Source organism: Meles meles, chromosome 9 (assembly GCF_922984935.1).
Source record: "Meles meles chromosome 9, mMelMel3.1 paternal haplotype, whole genome shotgun sequence".
NCBI classification, from domain to species: Eukaryota; Metazoa; Chordata; class Mammalia; order Carnivora; family Mustelidae; genus Meles; species Meles meles.
The window spans coordinates 47,336,446-47,360,169 of NC_060074.1; the positions used below are offsets into that span (position 1 = coordinate 47,336,446).

A 23,724-nucleotide genomic window follows, 5' to 3' on the forward strand; every position below is an offset into this window, starting at 1 on the left:
AGAGGGCTGGGGGTTGGGGTGGAAGGCATGGGATTTCTTCCTAATCCCAGAAGAGCAGAGCAGGGCCAGACAGGGAGCTGAGAGGAGGGAGGGGAAAGGAGAAAACCATGGCAGCCACTCCTGGAAGTCAAGGCACTTTCCCTGGGAGGACTGTGCAGGGAACAGGGGTTCTAGGCCCAGTGGCCTGGTAGAGCAGAGGGCAAAGCAAAGGGAGGGGCCTCAGGCAGGTGCCCCACAGTGCAGGACAAGGCTTCTGTGTCCCCACAGAGGTGGACTGCGGCCCCCCAGCAGAGGTGAAACATGCCACGCTGCGCTTCAATGGCACTCGGCTGGGATCCGTGGCCCTGTACAAGTGTGACCAAGGCTACAGCCTGAGCTCCCCCAACTACGTCAGAGTCTGCCAGCCACAGGGAGTCTGGAGCGAACCTCCACAGTGCCACGGTGATCTGCAGGCCTTCTGGGGCAGGGTGGGCGGGCAGGCAGGCAGAGCCCTCCTAATGGGGCCACTCAGGAGCACAGGAACCACAGTTCTGACCCTGGCCCTCCCCCAACTTCCTGCAAAGTGAGGCCCTGACCCTATGGGGAGGGTGGTAAGGGCTAGAGCCAGCTCCACTCTGGACTGTTCACTTAGGTCTTCTCTGTCCTCAGAGCAGGGCATCCAACCCATATGCCCACCCTGCAGATGAAGCAGCTGAGGCTGAGGTAGCCCAAAGGCAGAGTCCTCAAGAGGCAGATTAGGATTCAAGGCCTGTCTCTTACCCAGGCACCACCCAGACCCATGGAAGCAAATGTTGCATTTGAACAAAACCTCCCAGGAACCCCAGAGCCATTTGAGGAGTGCTGCATTAGAGAGCACCTTGGGCTCCCACAGTGTGCCAGGGTACATGGCCTGGAGGCAGGGCCCCCCATGCCCCTGCAGACACAGGAGCACTAACACAACTGCAGGTGTGCTGCATTAAGCCTAAGCATCCCTAACTCTGTTCATCAGAAAACGTGTGTGAGTTAACGTATCTTTCACCAAACAAGGATTTTTAAACAAAGTAGCTCAGGGACCACCTAAGGCTGCTCTGTCCCAATGCCCTGCAGAGCCCAAGCTGTGTGGCCCTACATAGGTGAGGAATTCTGGAAGACAGATGGGGCTGCCTAGTCTCGAGGGTCTTTCCTGTCCTCCTATCTATCCAAGCCCAGCCCTCTTAAAAGACAGTAACAATAAAATCCAAACAACATATACTACTGGGAGTGGAAGTTTAGAAGGTGGACAAGCATATATATAAGCATGATAGATACACGGAAGGAAACATGGCACTGGTCATAAGAAGCAGGGTTGATAAATCATTTTTAACAAAAGAGAGTGGAAAAGAGGACTGAGAAACTATAATAGTTGAAATAACAGACACCATTTATAAATGGTGAAGGCTAAGATAATGAGCTAAAAGACCAGTTTGAGGACTCTTCCCACAGAGAAGCAGGGAGGTCTGTGAGAATGAGATGTAGGCACTGTGGAGGGCAGAAGTGTCAACACTGAGATAACAGGAGTTCAAGAAAGAGAAAAATAAAAACACAATGAAATGTTGGAGCCACTGTGGAGCTCAGTTCCCAGAATAACAAATGAACCACCACAGGCTGAAAGGGCCCCAGAACACCAAACAGGAGAAAAGAAATTAGCACATTATAGCAAAATTTAAGAATATCAGAGATAATCAGAAAAAAATTCTTAAACTATCTAGAGAAAAAAAGAACAAGAGTCTTCAAAGGAACGATAATCCCATTGGCACCAGACTTCTCAACAGTGCCATCAGATGTAAGATAATGAAATGGTAGACTTTAAATACTGAGGAGATCCATTCAGTGAGCATAGAGACAGTCACAAAACACCATCACTCTCACTGTAATTTCAAGGACCAGAGAACCTGTAAATTGATATCATTTAACCTATCAGATATGCGTATCAGTATGCAAAGTAGTACAGACGAGCCCTTCCTGGGTGAGAAAGAATGGGGACTGCTGTCAGCCCAGGAGCAAATCCAGTGTGGACAGAGCACTTTGAGGAGCTGGGGAAATCCAACTAATCCTTCAATGATTATGTGAGCAAGCATGATGGGTTGGAATCAGGAGTCACATAGATGCAGAGCAAGTGCTCAGCACCCACAAATTCTCCTCCACAGGATTTTTATTAAGTGCATGGGAAGACAGTGCCTGGTCTGGAAAGCAGAGAAATTTCATACCCTCATAAGGCTGAGATTCCCAGGTCTACCCTGGAGGGAGAGGTCTGTTCCAGCCTTCAGGCATCTAAAATCAATCATGAATTGGCATAGCAAGCCCTGTGCACCAGGCCCAGCCCAGCTCACCCTTGGGATAATATCAGAGATCAGCTGCTCAGGCTAATTTTTCGATTCAGAGCAGAGCATGGCCAACCTAGGGATAGGTATTTTCTACTTTGGTCTTTCTGTTCTTGTGTATAGCATGTCTAAGAAGCAAGAAATTATGACATATAATCTCAAGAAGAAACAGTCAATAGAAACAGACCTGCAGATGAACTACATGTTTGAATTAGCAGACAAGGACTTTAAAATAACCATTATAAATATGTTAAAGAGAAGCAAAATGAATGAGAGAATAGAAAATTTGAGCAGAGGAAAGAAAACTTTCAAAAATAAGACAATAAAAAATACAACATCTAAAATGAAGAGTAAATTGGATAGGCTTACCAATAGAATGGATACTACAGAAGAAAAAGTCACAGAACTCAAGGGCATGTCAACAAAATTATTCAAACCAAAGATTGGAAAGAAGAAATGAATTAGGAATTACTTATAAATGATTTTTTTAAAAAGGGGAGCACATGAAATCTGTGGTAAATATCAAACAAACAAGCACATAACTGGAGTCCCAGAGAGAGAGGGCAGAATAGGCAAAAGAAATAGTTGAAGAGATAATGACTGAGTATTTTCTAAAAATGAGGAAATACATCAACCCACAAATTCAAGAAGCTTAGCAAATACCAAGCAAGATAAATATGGAAGTAAATAAACTTAAGACCTAAAAATTTTTATTCAAACTATTATTCAAAAATGTGAGAGCATAATAAAAAAAATACCCTCTTGCAAACACAGCTTCAAGACTTACCCAAAAAAGGTCTTTTTTTTTTTTGAGATAGTATTCAAATAGTAAGATAAACCTAGACATTCTGTAAGGAGTAAGAGAAGGGAAGATTATCAAATATTATAGGAAAGTTTTTCACTCTCTAACAGGAGAGAGGAAAAAAGCAGAAAAAGGGCAGAGTTAAGATTGTGATAGAAAAAAATGCAGACAAACATGAATGAGCTAAATTCTCCAGGTAAAAGACAGATTGCCAGATTTATTACAAAACAAAACAAGCTAGGGACACCTGGGTGGCTCAGTTGGTTAAGCGTCTGACTCCTGGTTTTGGCTCAGTTTGTGATCTCAGGGTCGTAAGACTGAGCCCCCACATCAGGCTCAGTGTTCAGCATAGAGTCTGCATAAGATTTTCTCTTTACCTCTTCCTCTGCCCCCTCTCCTCTCTCTCTAAAATAAATAAATAAGTCTAAAAGAAAAAAAAAAGCTATACACTCTTAGAAGAGATACTCTTAAGTCACAAACTTAAAAAGACAAAGGAAAATATGGAAAAAATATAGGCGAATACAGATCAAAATAAAGCAGGTTTAGCTATACTAATATCGGCTAAAATATATTCTCTTAAAATGGAAAGCATCATTAAGGATAAGAGGGTCTCTTTCAATGATAATTGGTTCCAAATCACCAAGAAGATCATTGCAAACATTCAAGCATCTCATATAATAGTGTCAACATATATAAAACAAAAATTAATAGACTGCAGGAAGAAACTGACAATTTACCATAACACTATGAGATTTTGAACCACCTCTCTCAATTCAGGTTAAGATGACCCCTCCCAAAACAAAATCAGCAAAAAGAAGATTCAAATAATACAACTAACAATTTGAACTAATTCATTCTCTGAACACAGAGAAAAAATTGAGTTACTAAGGACAAGAAGATAAATTTTAAATCTCCATGTTTAGATATTTTTAAAGAAACTTTGAAATGGCTTATAGATCAAAGAAGAAATATGGACAGTAAGAAAATTTTAAATGAGTATTAATAATCATTTTCTACGTAAAAACTTGTCTGATGCAGCAAAACCTGTGCTTTGTGGGAACTTTAAGTACATAGTTAGAAAAGTTCAGAAATCAGTGAGCTAAATGTTGGGGTTTAGAAGTTAAGAAAAGAACAACAAATGATACAAAAAAAGTAGAAAGAAAAAGGCAATACAAGTAAGAGGCATAATTAGTGAAATGTTAAATCCGAAGTATAAAGAAGAGATCACCAAAATTAACTTCATAAGTTCTTTGAAAAGCTTATGAAAATGGACAAACATATCAACTGATCAACAAAAACAAAGAGCACAAATAAAAATCCTTATAAATGAAAAAGATGATATAGCCACAGATATAGCAGAGATTAAAAAGATGAGAATACTATCAACTAGTCTATACAAGTAAATTCGAAATAAATGGACATAATATTCACAGAAAAATATAACTTACCAAAAATGACTCAAGGATATTTAGAAAGCCTACATAATCCTATAAATTTCTAAAGGAATTGAAGCAGAAGCATTTTCCCACAAAGAAACTCCAAGACCAATGTTATAGGTAACTTCTACCAAATTGCAGAGAAACAGATCATTGCAGCATCATACAGGACCTTCCAGAGAGTAGAAAATAAAGAATATGTGCCAATCTATTCTGCGAGGCCAGTATAACCTTGATACCAACACCAGATATGAACAGCTAGAGAAGGTAAAATAATGGATCTTATTAAAGATTATGTTACTAGATTTGTTAAAGATTATGTTATAAAGATTATGTTAAACATATGAACATTGATATAGAAATTCAACAGTCTATAAAGACTATATATTCCATTATCAAGCTGGATTGTTGCAAGTTTATTTTGATACCAGGAAAACCTGCTATATTAACCAACTGAAGGAGAAAAAGCATATAAGTATCTCAATAAATGCATAACAAGCATTTGACAAAATTTATACCCATTCATGAAATAAACTCTTACCAAATAAGGAATAAAAAAGTACTTCCTTACCAGATAAAAATCACATCACACATACACACACATGCACATACACACCTCTAATAACATGTGGTATAAAATGTATAGGACTTATTGGAGGAAAAACTTAAAAGAGAGACATAGCAGAGCCTGCATAACCCCCAAAGTGTGTATCATCCCACAGAGTGGTGTGCTTAGGCTAGGCATAGCCAGATTCATCACACTATGTGTGGCCAAGCACTAACTTTACACATGTATAGAGATAGAAGAACAGGTTACATCAAGAGAGCTGTGGAACAATGAGTTTCCTGATCCTTGATAGAGGTAGGATCCGGAATTCAAAACCTGTGCTTCTGTTGATCTGACTCAGTCATCCTGAGCTACCAACAGGAAAATGGAAATTAGCTTCTGAGGTACTTTTACTGTGCCTCTATTCAAACCTCAAATGAATATTATCCCAAATAAAAAGACATTCCTCTTAATACTGGGGACAATGAGAGGAAGCTGGGTGGCTCAGTCAGGTAAGTGTCCAACTCTTGGTTTCAGATCAGGTCATGATCTCAGGGTTGTGAGATCAACCCCTGTGTCAGGCTCCATACTGGAGCATGGAGCTTGCTCAAGATTCTCCCTCTCTCACTCTCCCCCTATATCCCCACCTCTCTCTCTCCATCTCTTTAAAAAAAAAAAATGGAGACAAGGATGCCCACTGTCACCAAGCCTCATCAATATTATAATGGATGTGTAGCCAATGCAATAAAGTAAGAAAAAGATATTAAAATCATGAAAATATGAAGGTAGGGAGTAAGAATGTCAGTATTTGTTGTCTTTAATCTATAAGCAAGCTTTAATCTATAAGCAGTATGGTTGTTTTAATCTATAAGCAACTTACTGAAAATGATAGAAAATGTAGTATGTTTAGTGGATATAGGTTATTATAATAAAATTGCATTTTAATATATCAACAACAATTAGAAAATGTAATTATAAAAGACATATTCAGAGAAAATAAATGAAACCAAAAGCTGGTTCCTTGAAAAGTTCAATAAAATTGATAAACCTCCAGTTATACTGATCAAGAAATAAAAAAGAAAAATTAGCAATATCAGAATGAAAGAGAAGATGTCACTAAGGATCCTGCCATCATTTAAAGGACAAGGAAGAGATACTGTGAACAAGTTGAGGACAATATATCTGACAACTTAAAGAAAAGGAAAGAAAGACAAATTACCAGAAATGACAGAACAATAAATAGAAAATATGAATAGCCCTATATCATTAAAGAATTGTAGTATGTCATTAAAAACCTTTCTGCAAAGAAAATGGCAGGACTGGATTGCCTCACTGATGAATTCTATCAAACACTGAAGAAAAGAATACTAACCCCACATAAGCTTCTTCAGAGAATAAAGGAAGAAGAGCTCTTGATTCATTGTGTGAGATCAGTATTGTCTTGATACTAAAACAAGACAGAGATGTTTTAAAAAAAATAAAATTAGGGGTGCCTGGGTGGCTCAGTGTGTTAAGCATCCAACTCTTGATCTCAGCTCAGGTCTTGATCTCAGGGTCATGAGTTCAAGCTCTGCACTGGGCTCCACAAAAAGAAAGAAAAAGAAATGAAATTACAAATTAATATTCCTCATGAACATGGACATAAAAATCCTAACAAAATATTACTAAATCAAATGCATTGTTACATAAAAAGGACAATACATCATGACCCAGTGGGGTTTATCTTAAGAGTACAGGTTGGTTTAACACATGAAAATCAGTAAGTGTAATTCACCATATTGGGATATGAAGGAGAAAACCATATGATCGTTTCAATAGATGCAGAAAAATCATTTGAAAATATTCAACTACTATTTAAAACTATTAATAAACTAAGAGTAGATAGAAGGGACCGTCTGTAACCTGATGAAGGGTATCAACGAAACAGCAGTAGGTAACAAAGTACTTCACTGTGAGAGGCGTACTGCTGTGATAAGTAACAAGGCAGTGTGTCCATTTCACTGATGTCCTTCCAGCATTGTCCTGGAGGTCCCCGACAGGGCCACAGACAAGAAAAGGAAATAAAAGTCACATCTACTGGAAGAAAGATGACATGGTCGTGCACATGGGAAATCCAAAGAAATTCTACCAAAAAAGCTATGGAATAAATAAGCAAATTCAAGTGAGTCACAGGACAGGAGCAATATACAAAACCTTAATATTTTTGCAGTCTAGCAGTGAACACTTGGAAAATAAGATAAAATGAACAATGTTATATATAATAGCACCAAATATGATAAATGTTTATGTATGTGAAATGAATTACAGAAATAGTGTAAAAGCTAAAACTATAAGCTTCTATAAAAGCATATGAGACAATCTTCACAACAGCTGGAATAAAATGGTTGTGCATTTAGAAAAATATCACATTGTTCCCTACTCTTCACCACACACAAGAATTCATTCCAGATTAATTAAGGACTTAAATGTTTTTCTAAAACTACAAAATTTTACGTGGTATCTTTTTGGCCTTGGGATAAGGAAAGATTTCTTAAGCCACAAAAAATGCACTAACTTAAAAGAAAAAATGCACAAACTTGATTATATAAGAAATTATATACATATATACACACACACACACATATACATACATACATATGAGACTGGTGTCAAGAATATATAAAGAACTCTATGAATCAATAAGAAAAGAAAACCCAGTAGGAAAATCAGCAAAACACTGAGGAGGCCTTTCATGGAAGAGGAGATAATAAAGCCAACAAAAAATAGTCAAGAAAAATATTAGTAATCAGTGAAATGCAAATCAAAAGCACAGGGAGGTACATTCAGTTGACAAAACTTTAAGTCTAGAAAGCCATCTACCGGTGGTAATGTGGATCAACAGGATTGCTTATAAATTGCTGGAGGGAGCGTAAATGGATAGAAACACTTTGAAAAGGGCTTGGTAATCTGCCTATCAATTTGACCATGCATAGAAACTGTGTCCCAGAGATTCCACTTCTAGGTTTAAATCTAAGAAAATGGGCACATTTATACCAGGACCTATGAAAGGAAATAGAAGCATTTTTAAAAAATAATAACAAAAAGTCTAAAACAAACCCAAATGCCAGCAAACGAGAATGGACAGAGTACAAGAGGCTCCCGCTGTGGATGCTATTACTGTTGTGTTCACACAGAGAACCCCCACCCCCCACCCCCCCCACCTCCGACAGCATGAAGATAGCTCATTAATATCATTTTCAGTGAGAGGAGAATACATTTATCACTATATCCTTTTAACAAAATTCATAAATAGCAAAAACAAAACCATGCATTGTTTAGGTAATTCATGAAATTTAAAATACTAAAGAGGCAAAGACACCATAAGCCCCAAAATCCGCATCACAAGGGATGTGGAAGTGCGTATGACGATGAGATAGTGAGCACTCTAGCTCCTGGGTGTCTTACTTACTACCATTTATTTCGTTACATTTTAAGCATTAAAATTCAACTTTTCTAAATTGAACACTTGGAATTCCAGAGCCCAATTCCCAGTTTAAAATGCAAAACAAGCCTGTGGCAAATATCCTAAAGTGAAGGCCTCTTCCCCTGAGGTACTGGACTCATATGTGGTAGCTGCGTGTGAATTGGCAAGATGGAGCCTGGCCACCTGCCAGCCACGGAGTAAAGTCCTGCACGCTCTATGAGAGCCCTCAAGGTCATGATGAGCATCCCCCTGGGGGCCCACTGCCCAACCCTTCCTCTCCAGGGTCTTTCGGGCCTCTCCAGGCGCTGAGGGGTGCTGGACAATTGTGTCCGGCTCCTCAGAACAAAGCTAATTTACATCCATCATATTTGGCTTCAAACCACTGCCTTCAGTTACAACACTGCTTTATTCTTGGGGTCTCTCCTGGTGCCTATACACCAGGGCTCCCCTCTCAGAAGCTGATGAGTGTGGATCCCAAGCCTGCATGAGGGCTCCTGCTTCACAGGACAGGAAGGAAGCCCTTTGTGCTCTGGTAAGATGGCAGGGCGCAGCTCCACCCCCTCCCCAGGGCTGCCTGGCCCAGCACAGCCTGCTCTCTGACTCCTGCCTCTCTTTACAAACATCTCTGCCTCCACCTCCCCAGGGAGACTGACAGTCCAGCTGAGCAAGCTGACCTTGACCTCCTCTTGCCTTCTGCAGCCTCTGCCCCAGGGGTAGAGGTGGGGTGGAGAGAGTCACACCCTGACTCCTGGCCCTGTGCTCCAATCCAGCAGAGGGAGAAGAGGCCTGTAGGGTACACTGGTGAATGAGCCCTGTACCCTGCACACCTGGGTAGGGCTCTAAGCCCTGAGACAGAGACCCTGCTCCAGGGAGAGCCAGGCCTAGGATGTGCCCAGGCCCCTAAGAAGCCTGGACAGTGAAATGCGGGAGTGACCTTGGGGTAGGGCCTTTTTCAGGTGGACAGTGGAGAGGGTGGGCGTCAGGCTAAAGCCTCAGAGAGCACACATGAAATCCTGGTGGCTGTGGAGGCCCCTGGAGGTCCACGTAGAGCCCACACAGGGCTCTGCAGTATGGCCATGTGGGGCCTGTGTCCCACCTCTCTGGAGTCTGTGTAGGGCCTTGCAGCCTCCTGTCCTGTCTCTGCAGAGACAAACAAGTGCCCCTGTCTCTGCAGAGACAGATGAGTGCCAAGCACAGCCCTGCAGAAATGGAGGCTCCTGCAGGGACCTCCCAGGGGCCTTTGTCTGCCAGTGCCCTGCAGGCTTCACTGGAGTCCACTGCGAGACAGGTAGGCGCTGTGCTTGGGTGGGTCCCCTGAGTGGCTGGGCCCTCACCCACATTCGTGATGCCCTGGACAAACCTGTTTTCAACAAGTGTAGACCCTGGGCCACTCAGCGAGTAGAGGGAAATGGCTGGGCCCCTGGCCCAGCTGGACAGGTCCCCCAGGGGGAGGGACCCCGGGAAGGGACCTCCAAGGCTAAGGGGGATTTCCCCAGCAAACCTCCCCCCCACACCTGGCATCTCTCCTTGGCATCTCTCCTCGATCCCCCTTCCCTTCTTCCCGCTGTCCTCTCCTCCCTCCCCCAGACACCCCCTGGCGGCTCTGGCCAACTCTCTGGGTGTTCTCCAGAGGTGGATGGCTGCCACTCCAGCCCCTGCCAGCATGGAGGCCGGTGTGAGAATGGTGGCGGGGCCTACCTGTGCGTCTGCCCAGAGGGCTTCTTCGGCTACCACTGTGAGACAGGTAGGGAGGCAGAGGCCAAACCCCGGCTCCTCCAGAGGCCCCTTACTCAGGCCTCTGCTGGGTCCCCTGATGCTAGCTACCACTTCTTGCACTTGCCCCTCCAATGGACCCACTTCACCCCAAGAGACAAGGCTGGCCCCATGGCCAGCCTGGGTGGGTGGAGCTCACTGCAGCCTTAGCATCCCAGTGCCCACCTCTCCTTACACCTGGGAATTCTCTGCCCATTTTCCTTCTTTATAGGACTTGCAACTCTCTGCAACTGTCTCTTCAATTTGCTGGTCTCAGCTCTCCTCCTAGGATGAGTGTGTCCCAGAGGCAGGTCCTGTTCTAGCCCTGATGCTGGGCTTGGCTGGCAGCACTGCGCTGTGTGGCTGTGTGGGCTGTGCGAGGCTGCTAGGCTGGTGAAGTTTCTGCTGGGGGTGAGGTCTTAGGCCCAGGGACTGTGGGTGCTGGTAGCCCCGGCATAAGCACCATGGGGGCCATTTGTGGCCAAGGAGTCTCACTGTACAGGTTTGGGGTGGGTAACGGCGCACCTGGAACACGGTTAGTGGCCATGACAGTGATAAGGGGGCTCCCGCGGCTTCACTAGGAACCTGCGGGTCCTTGCCCTGGCCTGGGGAGCTCAGTGGTGCCCACAGCCCCAGTGCAGAGGGAGGCTGCCTTGGCTGCCAGTTGCTCCCCAGAAGAGGCCAGCCCTGTGCTCACCCCACCCTGAGTCACCGCCTATCAGGCTACCTTGGCTTGGGAGTACTGGTGGGATTACGTGCCCAGCCTCCCGGTGAGACCTCTGGCAAGCCCTGCATTTCTCCTCAGAAAGCAGCCCCTCCCTCCCCTCCTCAGATTGCTTCCTGTGATGGTTCCAGCCACATCCACCCCACAAACACGCCCACACAGGAAGGACCTGTTGCCCCTAACAGCAAGGGTCCCGCTGGGGGAGCAGGTAAGGCCCCAGTATTCACTGCTCCTTTCCTCTTCCCCAGTGAGTGACCCCTGCTTCTCCAGCCCTTGTGGGGGCCGCGGCTACTGTTTGGCCAGCAACGGGTCCCACAGCTGCACCTGCAAAGTGGGCTACACGGGCAAGGATTGTGCCAAAGGTGAGGTGGCAAAGGTGCCGGCGCAGCGGGTGGGCCTCCCTCCTCCCTCAGAGGGCACAAACACCTCAGGGGACAGGTCAAAGTGCTGAGCACCCCCAGGGCAAAGTGTCTAGGCAGTCGCTTACGTGGGCTCTGCCCAAGCAGCAGGAAGGGGTATAGAACTGCCCAGGAGCCATAAGTACAGTCACAGGTACACACACATCTGAGACGCTCCCCCACCCCCCGCCATGGAGGGCAAAGGTAGTCACCTGCGCACACACTCATGAGGCCCTCCAGGAGGCACTGACCAGAGACCAGGTGAAACAGCCCATTGTGGCAATAGGAGAGGGCTCCCCATCAGCAGTTGCCCACCTCCGCCCCGGGTGGTGCAGGCCTGAGAGCCACCAGGTGAGATGCCTGGCTGGGGGCCAGGGTTTCTGTGGCTGACAGCTGACCACCCCTCCCTTGTTCTTGACGGAAACCCTGAAGAGCTCTTCCCACCAACGGCCCTCAAGGTGGAGCAAGTGGAAGAGAGTGGGGTCTCCATCTCCTGGCGTCCACCTGAAGGCCAGGTCGCCAGGCAGATGCTCGATGGCTACGCAGTTACCTACACATCCTCAGATGGTGCCTACCGCCGCACAGACTTTGTGGACCGGAGCCGCTCCTCGCACCAGCTGCGCGCCCTTGCAGCCGGCAGAGCCTACAACATCTCTGTGTTCTCGGTCAAGCGCAATGCCAACAACAAGAATGACATCAGCAGGCCAGTGCTGCTGTTGACCCGCACACGTGAGTGCTCACCCGGATGTGCCTGGGGCCACCAGAAGAGGCACACTGGCCAGGGGCCCCAATGCGGAGTGAGGCCATGGGAGAAGTTGGAGGGCTCCCCAAGAAGGCACCTGCCAGGGGCCAGCCCATGCTGGGGGGGGGTGCCAAAGGGACAAGCAAGGTGCCCAGGAGGTCACCCCAACATGCTGAGGGGGGAGACAGCAACTCCAAGGGGGTGGGGACAGAGCCTATTGGTGGCAGTTCTAGAGAAGGGGGCTGCCAGGGCGGATGCCTCTGGGGGTGCAGCTGCACAGGTGGGGGAAGCATAGTCTAGGGAGGCCTTGGAGCCTTACCTGGCTCATCTGCTTCTGGGATCTACAGGGGAGGGCCTGGTCCTCCACAGGGAGGAACCTATGGTAGGTAGAGGCCAGGTAGGTGTGGGAGACTGTGGAAGGGGGTGCTGGAGGCTGGAAGAAGGACCATGGATGGGGCAGTGGTCCCCTGGGCAGCATGGAGGGTCCATGAGGGCAGCTGGTAGGGGTTCAGAGCACAGCCAACACACAGCGGCTCTGCTCCCACCACACCAGGTGCTAGCACAGGTCAAAGCAGGCAGGCAGGGCCATCCCCAAGAGCACTGTGAAGCCAGACAGCCAGGACCCACCAATGGGGACTCACGCTAGGAAAGGAGGGAGGCCAGGTTGCTCAGAGGCATGGATAGAAACTTCATGGAAGGAGGAAGGTGCCCAGGTATCACCTGCCAGCCTGAGCCAGACACTGACCCTGAGGACATTGAGGGTCAAACAAGGGATGAGATGAGAGACTCGGGAGAGGTGTGTGATGGGGAAGGCCAGCTAAGAGGCACTGAGAATGCACCTAGGCCAGCAGGAGGACCAGAGCGAGCTCGTGGGGCAGAGTGTGCTCAGCCTGAGCTTGGCTTTAGGAAGAAATGGCATCCCTACCCCTTCACCATCAGAGTGAGAGTGGGGTCTCCCCAGGAGGCCAGGGTGGGCAGGAGGGATGCTGCCCACCGGATTGAGCACTGTGCTGCCAGGAAACAAGGGCTCCCCTCCTGGCTCCTGTTGTCTACCCAGACCTTCCCCATAGTAGCCCAAGATTTCCCCAGCTCCTATCCTCGGTAGGCTATAGCATCGCCCAAATGTTCACTGTCAGTGCAACCAGAACAGCCAGGGGAAAGAAAAAGAAGGCCCCATGGTCCATGTGTCCCAAGGGCCCCACCCCACGGCCTCAAAACCACAGGCCTCTGGTGAAGCTGCCTGTACCCCTACCCCAGGCAGGAGCCTGTCCGGTTGACCCTAGTCCCTCTGTGGCTGAAGGCCGCAGCCAGCAAGCCCAGATGGGTCAGCGCCTCGCTTGGACCCCTCTCGGTGACCCCCCACCCAGCACTCTTCCTGAGTCCTGTCTCATGGTCTCAAGCACCTGCCCTCCCCCGGAGCGAGGAGGTGCCACCACCAGCTAAGGGGCCTGTTGCCCCCCAGGACCCCGCCCAGTTGAGGGCCTCGAGGTCACCAATGTGACAGCCAGCACCATCTCAGTGCGGTGGGCTCTGCACAGGATCCGTCATGCCACTGTCAGTGGCGTCCGTGTGTCCATCCGGCATCCTGAGGCCCAGGAGGACCAATCCACTGATATGGACAAGAGTGTGGACAGGTTCACATTTGGGTAAGAGCAGGGGGCCGGCCTTCCCTTCCCTCGGGGCTCTAGGGCTTCCTCCCTTCTCCCTCTGTGCCCCTCCCCTGCCGTTCCCCACCTTCCCCACCCGCCTTGAGAAGCAGGGGTGTGTGTGCGCCTCCTGTGTTTCACAAGCACCTGCTCAGCCCTGACAAGCAGAGCCCCCACTTTGTCTCAGCCCTCAGTCCTGCCTCGCCCCATCACAGGTGCTGCCAGACAGGTGTTTGAAAGTGCCCAACAAAGCAGGGACACTCTAAAACTTGGGGTTCATGCCTCCCGCACAGATAATGAGACCAAGCCACCCAGAGAGCGGTACAGGGCTATCGTAGCTGGAGTCACGCAGGCCCCTCTGAAAGGGAGACACGGGGTACCCCTACACTTGTCTTAAATTTTTATATTGTTCAAATTGTATGTTAGAACCTTAAAGTAGGTATGTAAACATCTTATGTTTACTTATTACAAATACAACAAAACTACAAAGTAAATACAACTCACATGAACGTCAGTCATTGAGACTGGCTGAGGATTGAAGTAAATGCTGGAATGGCCCCACAGTGAAGGCTCAGATTTCACAGCCTCGGCCCCACTCGGGTTCGCCAGCCAGGGAGGCTTCTGACACCTGCTAGAGGGCAGTGCTGGAAGACAAGAGAGTGGGGGAGGGAGACTGGCTGTGGTATCTATGCCTGCCAGTTGAGGAAACCCCTACATAGTCAGCTGTGCCTCTGACCCCTGACGCCCAGGTCTGCTCTGTGGGGACTGCCCACTTCCAAGGACTGGTGTGACAAAAACACACATGAGACCCTAGTGACTGAATCAGGGTCCCCAGGACCACCCATGACTCATTAGGGCCCTGCCAAACTCAGCAGAGGCTGTGCTCCCAACTGGGATTCACAAGAGAGAAACAGTGCAACACACAGGAAGGGAGAAGTCGGTGGGCCAGGATGAGCTTCCAGGGCCCTTCCCCATGGAGTCACACAGGCCACCAGCAGGCATGACGATGTGTGAGGTGCTGTCTTCAGGGGAGCCCATGAGAGAAAAAGCATCCAAGGTTTTTATCGGGGGCTGGGCATGGGGCACCCAGGAGGAAATGGGTGCTTAGCATGAACCACACTGCACAGAGCTGTGTGGGCAGCAAGGTCCTCTCATGAATGAGGGTGCAGGGAATTCTGCCGGGAACTCCTGCCAAGGGCCCCCCAGGAGGGCAGTGGGGCCTGCTCATTGACCCTCTTCTGCATAGTGATCTCCAAGTGCCCTTTTCTGGCCTCTCCTGCCTGAACACTGGCCTCTACACCACAGCCATCCCGGGCAGGTGTGGGCCATTCTTGACCCTTGCCCTGTACTAGACAGACAGATCAGGGAGTAGTTCCCATGTGAGGAACCCACAGGTCTCAGGCCACAAATCTGGTCATTCAGAAGGCCGCCTGCAGGATTACCCACAGCTAGGCCCGCCTGTATGGGAGCAGTTACAGTCTGGCAGCGGAGCCTTTCCCTGCCCTCCTGCCCACAGGTCCCTGCTGCCAGGAAGGAGATACACCATCCAGGCAACAGCCCTCAGCGGGCTTGGGGGACAGGAGCCTCCCACTGAAAGCCTGGCCTCAACCCCACTGCATGTGTGGACTCGTGAGTACACAACCTCAGGTCTTGCGGGACCTTTGCAAGCTTTCACCTCCCTCCAGCCAAGTCCTACCAAAGTGGCCCTAGCACCCCATAGGTCCCTTCCACAGGTGCCAGGAAGGGCAGGCATCCCAGGAAGCCCTCTGCTTGGGTGTTTATCCAGCACCCAAAGGCTGCTGGGCGAAAGGCCAGAGGGCATGCAGGTGAATGCCCACAGTGTCCACTCTCTGGTCTTCAGGGTATCTGGTGGGGAGGAAGCCTGGCCCTCACCACCCCTCCCACTCCAACGTGGAGGGGGCCAGTGTGTCATGTTGTCCACACCAGAGGGACCCATGAACAAGGGGGATGTGTGGTAAGGAGGAAAGATCTGGACAAAGTCTAGGTTCCGGGACAGCCCAGCTGGGGTAGGCACATGGACAGCCCATGGTGGGGTGGGGGAGTGTGGTGAGGGCCGGCTCAAGTCCTGGCACTGACCCTGAGTGCTGGGACCCTGGCCCACTCCCTGCCTGCCTGGCCCCCTCCCACACCCCAGAGGAGGGTGCACATGGCCAGGCTTAGGCAATCAAAAGGAGAAGACGCTGACAGGCTGTGCAGGCTTCTTCCCGGCAGCATGCTGGGGAGTCTCTTGGGCAGAAGGAGGTGCTGCTGCAAACACCCCTCTACAGAATCCTTTAGGACTGTAAGGTTGTCCATCATGACCACACGGGGCTTCCGGGAGACTTCAGCAGTGGTGTCAGATCTTTAAACTTGGTGGTGGCCCCTTTCACCTCCCTTCCCTGCTCCATGCCTATCAGGGCCCTTGCCGCCAGCAAACCTGACAGCCGCCAGAGTCACGGCCACCTCTGCCCATGTGGTCTGGGATACCCCCACTCCCAGTACCTTGCTGGAGGCATATGTCATCAATGTGACCACCAGCCAGAGCACCAAGAGCCGCTACATCCCCAACGGGAGGCTGACATCCTACACGGTGCGGGACCTGCTGCCAGGACAGCGCTACCAGCTATCGGTGACCGCCGTGCAGAGCGCTGAGGGCGACCAACTGCACAGTGAGCCTGCTTATCTCTACATCATCACCTGTAAGTATGGCCCTGCCAGGGATGGTGGGGCAGGGATGGCACGCAGGCCAGGACTTGCGGTCTGTTCAGGACTGACGGGGCCATGAAGGTGGCCCAGCCCCTCATGCTCACTGTGGGCACCCAGAACAGCAGGCTGGGCTGCCCTCCTTGGGGTGTAGCATCCTTGCCCAGGAGACAGCTCAGCCCCAGGACCCGCACAGGCGACACCATCCCAGGAACATCAGATAACCACAAAGCAGGACTGTGTTCACACAGGAGAATTTGGGGGTATGAAAATCAGTGGGGAAGGAAGAATTCATGGACAGTCAGTGCAGGGTCCATGCACTAGGAATTTGTAAACATAAGCATATCCCTCCTCACCTTGTCCCCAGGGAGTGGCCTCATAGCCAGGCCTGACCCATGAGGAGCCTCTGGACAGAAAGATGGGAGAGAGGGTCAGGATGGGCATGGGGAGGGGTGGCCTGGGAGAGGTAGGAAGGGATACCCACGTGGACATACAGAGGGAGGAAACAGCTGAGGAGCACAGAGCCTCAGGCCACACTAAGGATGTGGTCTGCTCCCCAGCACACTGGAGGCCCGTGGAGTCCTAGCAGGTCCTGCGTGACCCTGTTGCCATGCTGGAGCCTGGAGAAGGTGCTGTAGGGAGAGGGTGCATCTAGACGGACGCTGTGGAGAGGGCAATGGGGTGAAACGAGTGTGCAGGGAGGCAGATAGTGACTGGGGCAGAACAGAACTCTCAAGAGCAGATGCACGGGCACCATGCAAGAGGGTCAGACCCTATGCAGCTGCAGCCATACCTGCCCAAGGGAGGGCTGGGGGCACAGTTAGGAAACAAGGACACACAGAGAAGCCTCATCCTCACTCTCTGGGCATGTGGGGGTGTCCTGTCAGGTCCGAGTGGCTGGCCATGCCCTGCAGGTGGAGATCCTGGGCCTAGGGTGGGCTAGACGAGCTGGCCCTCTGACTCCTGGGATGGGATGCAGGGGGTGGGCAGGGAGCAGGGCTTGGGCTTCCTAGAAAGCCACGAACCCATGAGGTCCCACAAAGCCACCAAGAGGCCTCGGGGCCACACACACCATCTCCAATGCTCCCCTCTAAGAGGCCTGGCGGGACCAGCCTCATGCAGCCACCCACTCCTCCCACCCACCTGCAGCCTCGAGGGACGGCGCCGACAGACGCTGGCACAGGGAGGGACTACATCCCCGAGTGCTCAGAAACAGACCCCCGCCCGCACGCCTGCCAGAGCTGCGCCTGCTCAGTGACCGCGACGCGCCTGAAACCCAGACCCCGGCCCCCAGGTGCAGCCTCGGCCATCCCCTCAGAGCGCGTGGCCCCAGGCATGCACTCTGTGGCGGTGACCCATGGTGACTCCCTTGGCAGGTTCTCAGAGCTGGTGGACGGCAGAGGGCGAGTGAGTGCCAAGTTTGGGGGCTCGCCTGGCAAATCGGTCACCGTGAGATCGCGTGAGTGCCTCGGCCAGCCCCAGGGGCCTCACTGCCACCTCCTCAGGCCCATGTCCCCAGCATGATGAGGGATGAGGCCCCAACACCTGGGCTTAAAGACCACCCCAAGCACTGGACACCACCTCCAACAGGGACGCAGCACAACGCAGGCCCTTTCATCTGCACAGGCTCGTAGGGGCCATCCCGATATGGCAGAATGGTTTGGAGTGCAGGCTGTTGGCAGGGCTCAGGGTCAGGAGGAGGCTTGAGGCGGAGAAGCTGGGCTTGCCAAGCCAGGAGTCCCAGTGTAGCTTAGCGAGCAGGAAGCAAGAGAACGCAGTACCATCTAACTCCTTGCTACTCAAAGCGAGGTACTCAGACCAGGAGCACCAGCCTTGCCCCAGGGGGCTTCTAGATGGACAGGATCCCACCCTGAGCTGTGCAGTTGGAATCTGTGTTTAATAAGAAGTCAAGTGATTGGCACGCACGTTACAGTCTGCAGACTGCACATCTCCATCACATAAGAGACTGTGTCCCAGGTTCAGATCCTGCTCAGCCTGGACTAATGGACCACCTGTGGCAGACCAGCGGGCCGCTCTGCCTGGCCCTAGCACCACAGGGCATGAGTGCTGGGTTGAGATGGCCTGGCCTCTTCTCACATGGTTTAGCAGGAGGGGTTGGGCTAGAAGGTGTTCCCCAAGACTGTGGCACAGCAGGCCAGGAGCTGCATGCCCATGGGCTGCCCCTGCCCTCAAGGCCCTTTAGGACCCTAGGCAGGGCAGCCCAGGCCCTGTCCTCACCTGTAAACCAGGTCCTGTTCTCACGGAATTCCCTGGCACAGAACCTAATTACCAGTTTAGTGAGAATTCTCAACTAGCACAAACATTCCCAGGCCAGGGAAGAAGAGGGTCAGTGATGAGCAGGTGGGGGCATCGCAGCCCCCATGACCAGCAGAGAAGGAGCAGAAGGGCTCAGCAGACATGATGACCAGGAAGAGGTGTCTGGGAAGATGGGCAGCCTGGGCTGTGACCCAGACACCCTCCTAAAGCCACAGAAGTAATCATAAAAAGCCCAAGCGCACAGGCAGGGACCCCACAGAGAAGCTGACTTGCATTTAGGGTTGGCCAAGTGCAAGGTCTGCCTGAGGGTAGATGTAGAGGGAAGAAGCACCACAGCCCCAAGAAGCAGGGGTGGAGGGAGCAGAGAGTGGAATTTGACCATAAGAAGGATAGCACAGCATCAGCACAGCACACCCCAACCTGGAAGGATGGGGCCACTGGGTCAGATAGGACATTTGGCCCAGCCTCAGGTCACCAGTGACCTTCACCAAAGCAGCTGTGAGGTTCAGCAGGAGGGTTAGGACTGGCCCCCACCTGGAGAAAAGCTATCCTGCTGAAGGCAGCTCTGGGGCCTAGGGGACTCTGCCCCAATGGTGGGGATGGTCAGCAGATGAATGGGCCACACCAAGCCCTTACCATAGCAATCTCTATACCCCAAGGGAGAGAAGCAGCTCTAGAAGGCAGCCCAAGAACAATCCTGGGCATGAGGCAGAAAGCTTTGGGGTCAGCACACTGGAACATTCTGATTTCTCCTAGAACCCACGGCTCCGGTGCAGCTTGAAAACATGGAGGAGGCCCCGAAGCAGGTGCCTGAGCAGGTCAGCCTGGCCCTCCAGCTTCCTGAACACGGCAGTGACAAGGATGGGGAAAGTAAGTCAGCAGGCGTGGACTTTCAGAGCTGACCATCCGAGGGGGGCCTTAAGGGCCATAGGTGGGGGCGGGGGGACACCCATAGTGAAGAAGTGGCAGACTGAGAGCTGCCCAAGGAGTAACCAAGCTCGTCTTTCTGGAAAGGGTGGTGTGAACTAGATGACGCTTTTACAGACAAGGAATAAGCCTGGAAAGCAGAGCCCCCCAGACTACCCAGGTCTGCCTTGGAGGGACTGGCCCTCCACTGCAGAGATGGCCCCTCCTTCCCTCCACATAAAGCTGAGTTCACCCCGTACCTCTCCACAGAGGAGATGTGCAGCAGGACACAGTGGACATGGAGGGGCAGCCACTGAGTTTGTTCCACACAGAGGGTGGCCGGGCAGACCCATGCTCGGCGCACAGGGCCAGCAGGGCCTTGCTGGGCACATGGGGCACGGGCCTGTCTGGGGAGACCCACCCCTGCAGCATGCCGCAACACCCCTGCAGGACATTCTTACAGGGCATTTCCCCTTTGGGCATGTGTTCCTTACACCAACTCAGACTCTGGCTCTACCTTCCTCCTTGCTCTAACCGTTGGGGCTCTGGCCCTCCAGGGACAGTTCTTCTAGGACCCAGTGGTTCAGAGTCTGCTCACATAGCAACCAGACCACAAGGCAGGCAGGGTGCTCACTAAGGGTGAGCCAAGTGCCCAGGATGCCCCATCTGAAGATACATGCCACCTGCAGACCTGCCCCAGGCTACCCAAGGACAGAGGCATCAGGAGAACCTGCGCTGGAGAGTGTGGTGGCAGACAGTGGCCCCAGCAAAGCCACAGCCAGCAGGCTCCCCTCATGGTGCAAGGCCTGAAGCAGGGGCTGGCCCTGGCAAGCAGCAAGAGTCAGATGCAGCCAGGGAATGATTCTGTTAGTTAAGGTGGGGTTCAGAGTAAAGACAAGCATGTTGCCATTGCCTCATAAGTGAGAAAAGCACGTTTCATTGGACAGTTGTGTTGTTAGCCCTCCCCAATATTAGACATTTCATTTCATAAAACTCAGGAACTATTGGGATATGAATGACCTCTCCTGGGTGCCTTCTGGAGAGGTTCAAGGGGGTACCAGACGGGCCCCAGATGTCCCTGTAGTCTGCAGTGTTTGCTAACGTAAGGGATGTAGGATGGCCAGGGGATGGGCAAAAGTGATTTTAGGTGATAAATAGGGGGAAAAAATCATTAACAGCCTCCAGGTGCACCCAGTGAATCACGGTTTTTTGTTCCTGTTACATCTGATATGGGTCCATGACAGCACCTTTTATTTAGTTTAGTAAGTTAGCATTTTTTTTTTTTTTTAGTAATTTAGCTTTTGATAAGATGATGGCCTTTAGATCTGGAACCCATGAACTAGAACATGAGTAGGAACTCATATCTTGCCGTTGTCCCCCTGTTCACCTCGAGCCTGGATTTCGTGTTTACAGTCCCTTTGCTCTGCTGTAGGGTGGGCAGTGGGGAGGAAGGCTCTCGCTACATATCCATGTGTGCCTGAACAACTGTAGGTTTCTTGTTACAAGGTGAGAGCCTGGCTGTGTACAGCCTCCCTGACCTGTGTTCTCGCTGCATGTCTGCAGTGAAGCTGATCAGTGCTGCTGTGTGTGGACGCAGCTCCCTTATTCCCTACTGAACATCTGGTCCGCCGGTAACCTCATCGTGGCCTCGTCTGCTTGGCTCAGATGGTCCCTGGGCCGCTCTGCTCTTCTTACATATGTCTTCTGGCACGTGTGCAATACAGATACTAGGGCATAGGATGTATGAAAGTCCCAGTCACAAGAAGACACTAAATTGTTTTCTAAGTGGGGACATCAGTTGACAGTTGTCCAGCCTGACCAAGAGACGTGGTTAATACAGTCTTTCCAGACTTGATCTTGCTGGGTTTCCAGATCCTGCCAGCAGCATGGGTGTGAAGGGCACCCCTTGGGATCTGGATTTGTGTCTCTTGGATGCTGATACAATCAAGCATCTTTCATTGGTATTGACCAAAGGCTCTGGGTCCACTGCTCTGATCCACTGTTTGGACTTCCTAGACCCAACCCAGGGATTTCAATGGCATTATGTTTAGGGAGGTTTGCTGTCCCGCAGTGCCCACCTGCTCCCTTTGACCTCGGTGTCACCTGCTCTTGGTCTTCTATAAAAGTTTACAATCATCTTATCAAGTCCCATCAAAGTACTTATTGGTACTTTACATGGCCAAATGTTTGAGGCCCTATATGCCTGAAAATACTTAGTAGCTCTCACATTTGGAGGGCAACTGGAGTGGAGGTTCAGAGGTCCTCTACCTTTAGTTCTTCAAACACTTCCCTTGTCATCTTCTGTCCAGTGTTGCTCTCCTTGCGTGTCAGTCTTGCTCTTGTTTCCTTGTAGGGTATCTGCCTATTTTCTCTGAAAGCTATTAGACTTTTCTTTCTCATGGAAAGGAGGATCTCCAGAGAGCCCTAGACACCCAAAGGGCACAATTAACACTCTTTTTTTTTTTTTTTTTTAAAGATTTTTATTTATTTATTTGACAGAGAGAGAGATCACAAGTAGGCAGAGAGGCAGGCAGAGAGAGGAGGAAGCAGGCTCCCCGCGGAGCAGAGAGCCCGATGCGGGGCTCGATCCCAGGACCCTGAGATCATGACCCGAGCCGAAGGCAGCGGCTTAATCCACTGAGCCACCCAGGCGCCCCCACAATTAACACTCTTGAATGGCGTTTTCTCATCAAGCAACTCCCAGGTTAGGGCCGGACCTTTGGTATGCCACAGCTCATGGTAGCTCATAGAGAGGAGGAGGGTTCCCAAGATTATAACCTGCCATCATGGAGATCTGGAGTGGACACTAAGACTAGTCAAATTCTTCCTCTTTTCCCCAATCCTCACCCCAAAAGGGCTTTGGAACTCTCCTGGTTTTATCCCCTGGACACCAGAGAGAGGCAGGTAGTTTCCATCCTTGGCCAACAGCAGGCAAGGGCAGAACTTAAACCTCTTTACTCTGTAACTTATTGTCACATAGGAGCCACCCACTGCCACCACTCCAGACTGCAGCCATATCCCTGTCTCCTACCCTGTTCAAAATAGCCATCTTTGTTTTGTTTGTTTTTACTTTAATGGGCATGCATGTTACAACAAACTCAGGCTTCACAGGGTGAGGCTATAGTGGGCAGTGCCCTGGGAGAAATCCCACTGCTGTAGGAACTGTAGTCTTCAGGCCTCAGCTGCCCAGGAGTGGAACAAATTATCAGTCAGGCTCTGCAGCCTGGTGTCCCAGTTACAAAGGGTGAGGACTGCTGGCACAGGCTCACAGGTTCTAAATACCCCTGCACACTGCCATGTTCTATAAGGTTGTCATAAAATATCTCTGGAAAATTGTTTATAGTGTCTAAATTTCATGTCCTATTTGACCCCCTATTGTCAAAACTTACTACAAAGCAATGGTAATCAGGTCAGTGAGAAACCGGCAGAAGGACGGACTTATGATAAACAGAATAGAATTGAGTCAAGAAATAAACCCATACATCTGTGGTCAACTGATCTCAACAAGGGGCCAAGACCATTCAATGGAGGAAGGGAACACTGGATATCTACATGCAAAAGAAAAGAAAGTCAGACCCCGACCTCACACCATATACAAAATAAACTCAAAACAGATCAAATACCTAAATCTAACAACTAAAACTATAAAACTCTTAGGAAAAGACATGTTTAAATCTTCATGACCTTGAATGTGGCAAAAGATTTTAGATATGATACCAAAAGCATGAGCAACAAAAGAGAAAAAAAAAGACACTGTAAAACTTTTTGTGCTTCAAAGGATGCCATCAGGGCATGAGAAGGAAACCCAGAGAATGAGAGAAAATATCTGCAAATCATATACATGAAAGGCATTTGTATGTAAACTACATAAGTAACTCATGTGACTGAATAAAAGGAAAATAACCCAATTAAGAAATAGGCAAAGGATCTGAACATTTGTTTATCCAAGAAGGATAAACAAATGGCCAAGAAGCCCATGAAAAAGATGA

At 50.0% G+C, this 23,724-nt stretch overlaps 1 protein-coding gene across 19 annotated transcripts in view; it reads left to right on the plus strand.

Moving 5' to 3' along the window:
- SNED1 (sushi, nidogen and EGF like domains 1) overlaps positions 1-23,724 on the plus strand; it is an 81,225-nt gene that overhangs the window by 45,185 nt on the left and 12,316 nt on the right. For 15 of the 19 annotated variants that reach the window (XM_046019622.1, XM_046019626.1, XM_046019633.1 and 12 more), the window contains 10 exons: positions 268-441; positions 9,762-10,331; positions 11,312-11,425; positions 11,894-12,190; positions 13,666-13,849; positions 15,366-15,478; positions 16,267-16,548; positions 17,702-17,846; positions 17,929-18,011; positions 19,586-19,699. In XM_046019622.1, coding sequence (XP_045875578.1) covers positions 268-441; positions 9,762-10,331; positions 11,312-11,425; positions 11,894-12,190; positions 13,666-13,849; positions 15,366-15,478; positions 16,267-16,548; positions 17,702-17,846; positions 17,929-18,011; positions 19,586-19,699 — 2,076 coding nt within the window. Of the gene's footprint in view, positions 1-267; positions 442-9,761; positions 10,332-11,311; positions 11,426-11,893; positions 12,191-13,665; positions 13,850-15,365; positions 15,479-16,266; positions 16,549-17,701; positions 17,847-17,928; positions 18,012-19,585; positions 19,700-23,724 lie in introns of those variants that run through there. The other 4 variants (XM_046019635.1, XM_046019636.1, XM_046019639.1 and 1 more) reach the window with 3 other exon arrangements.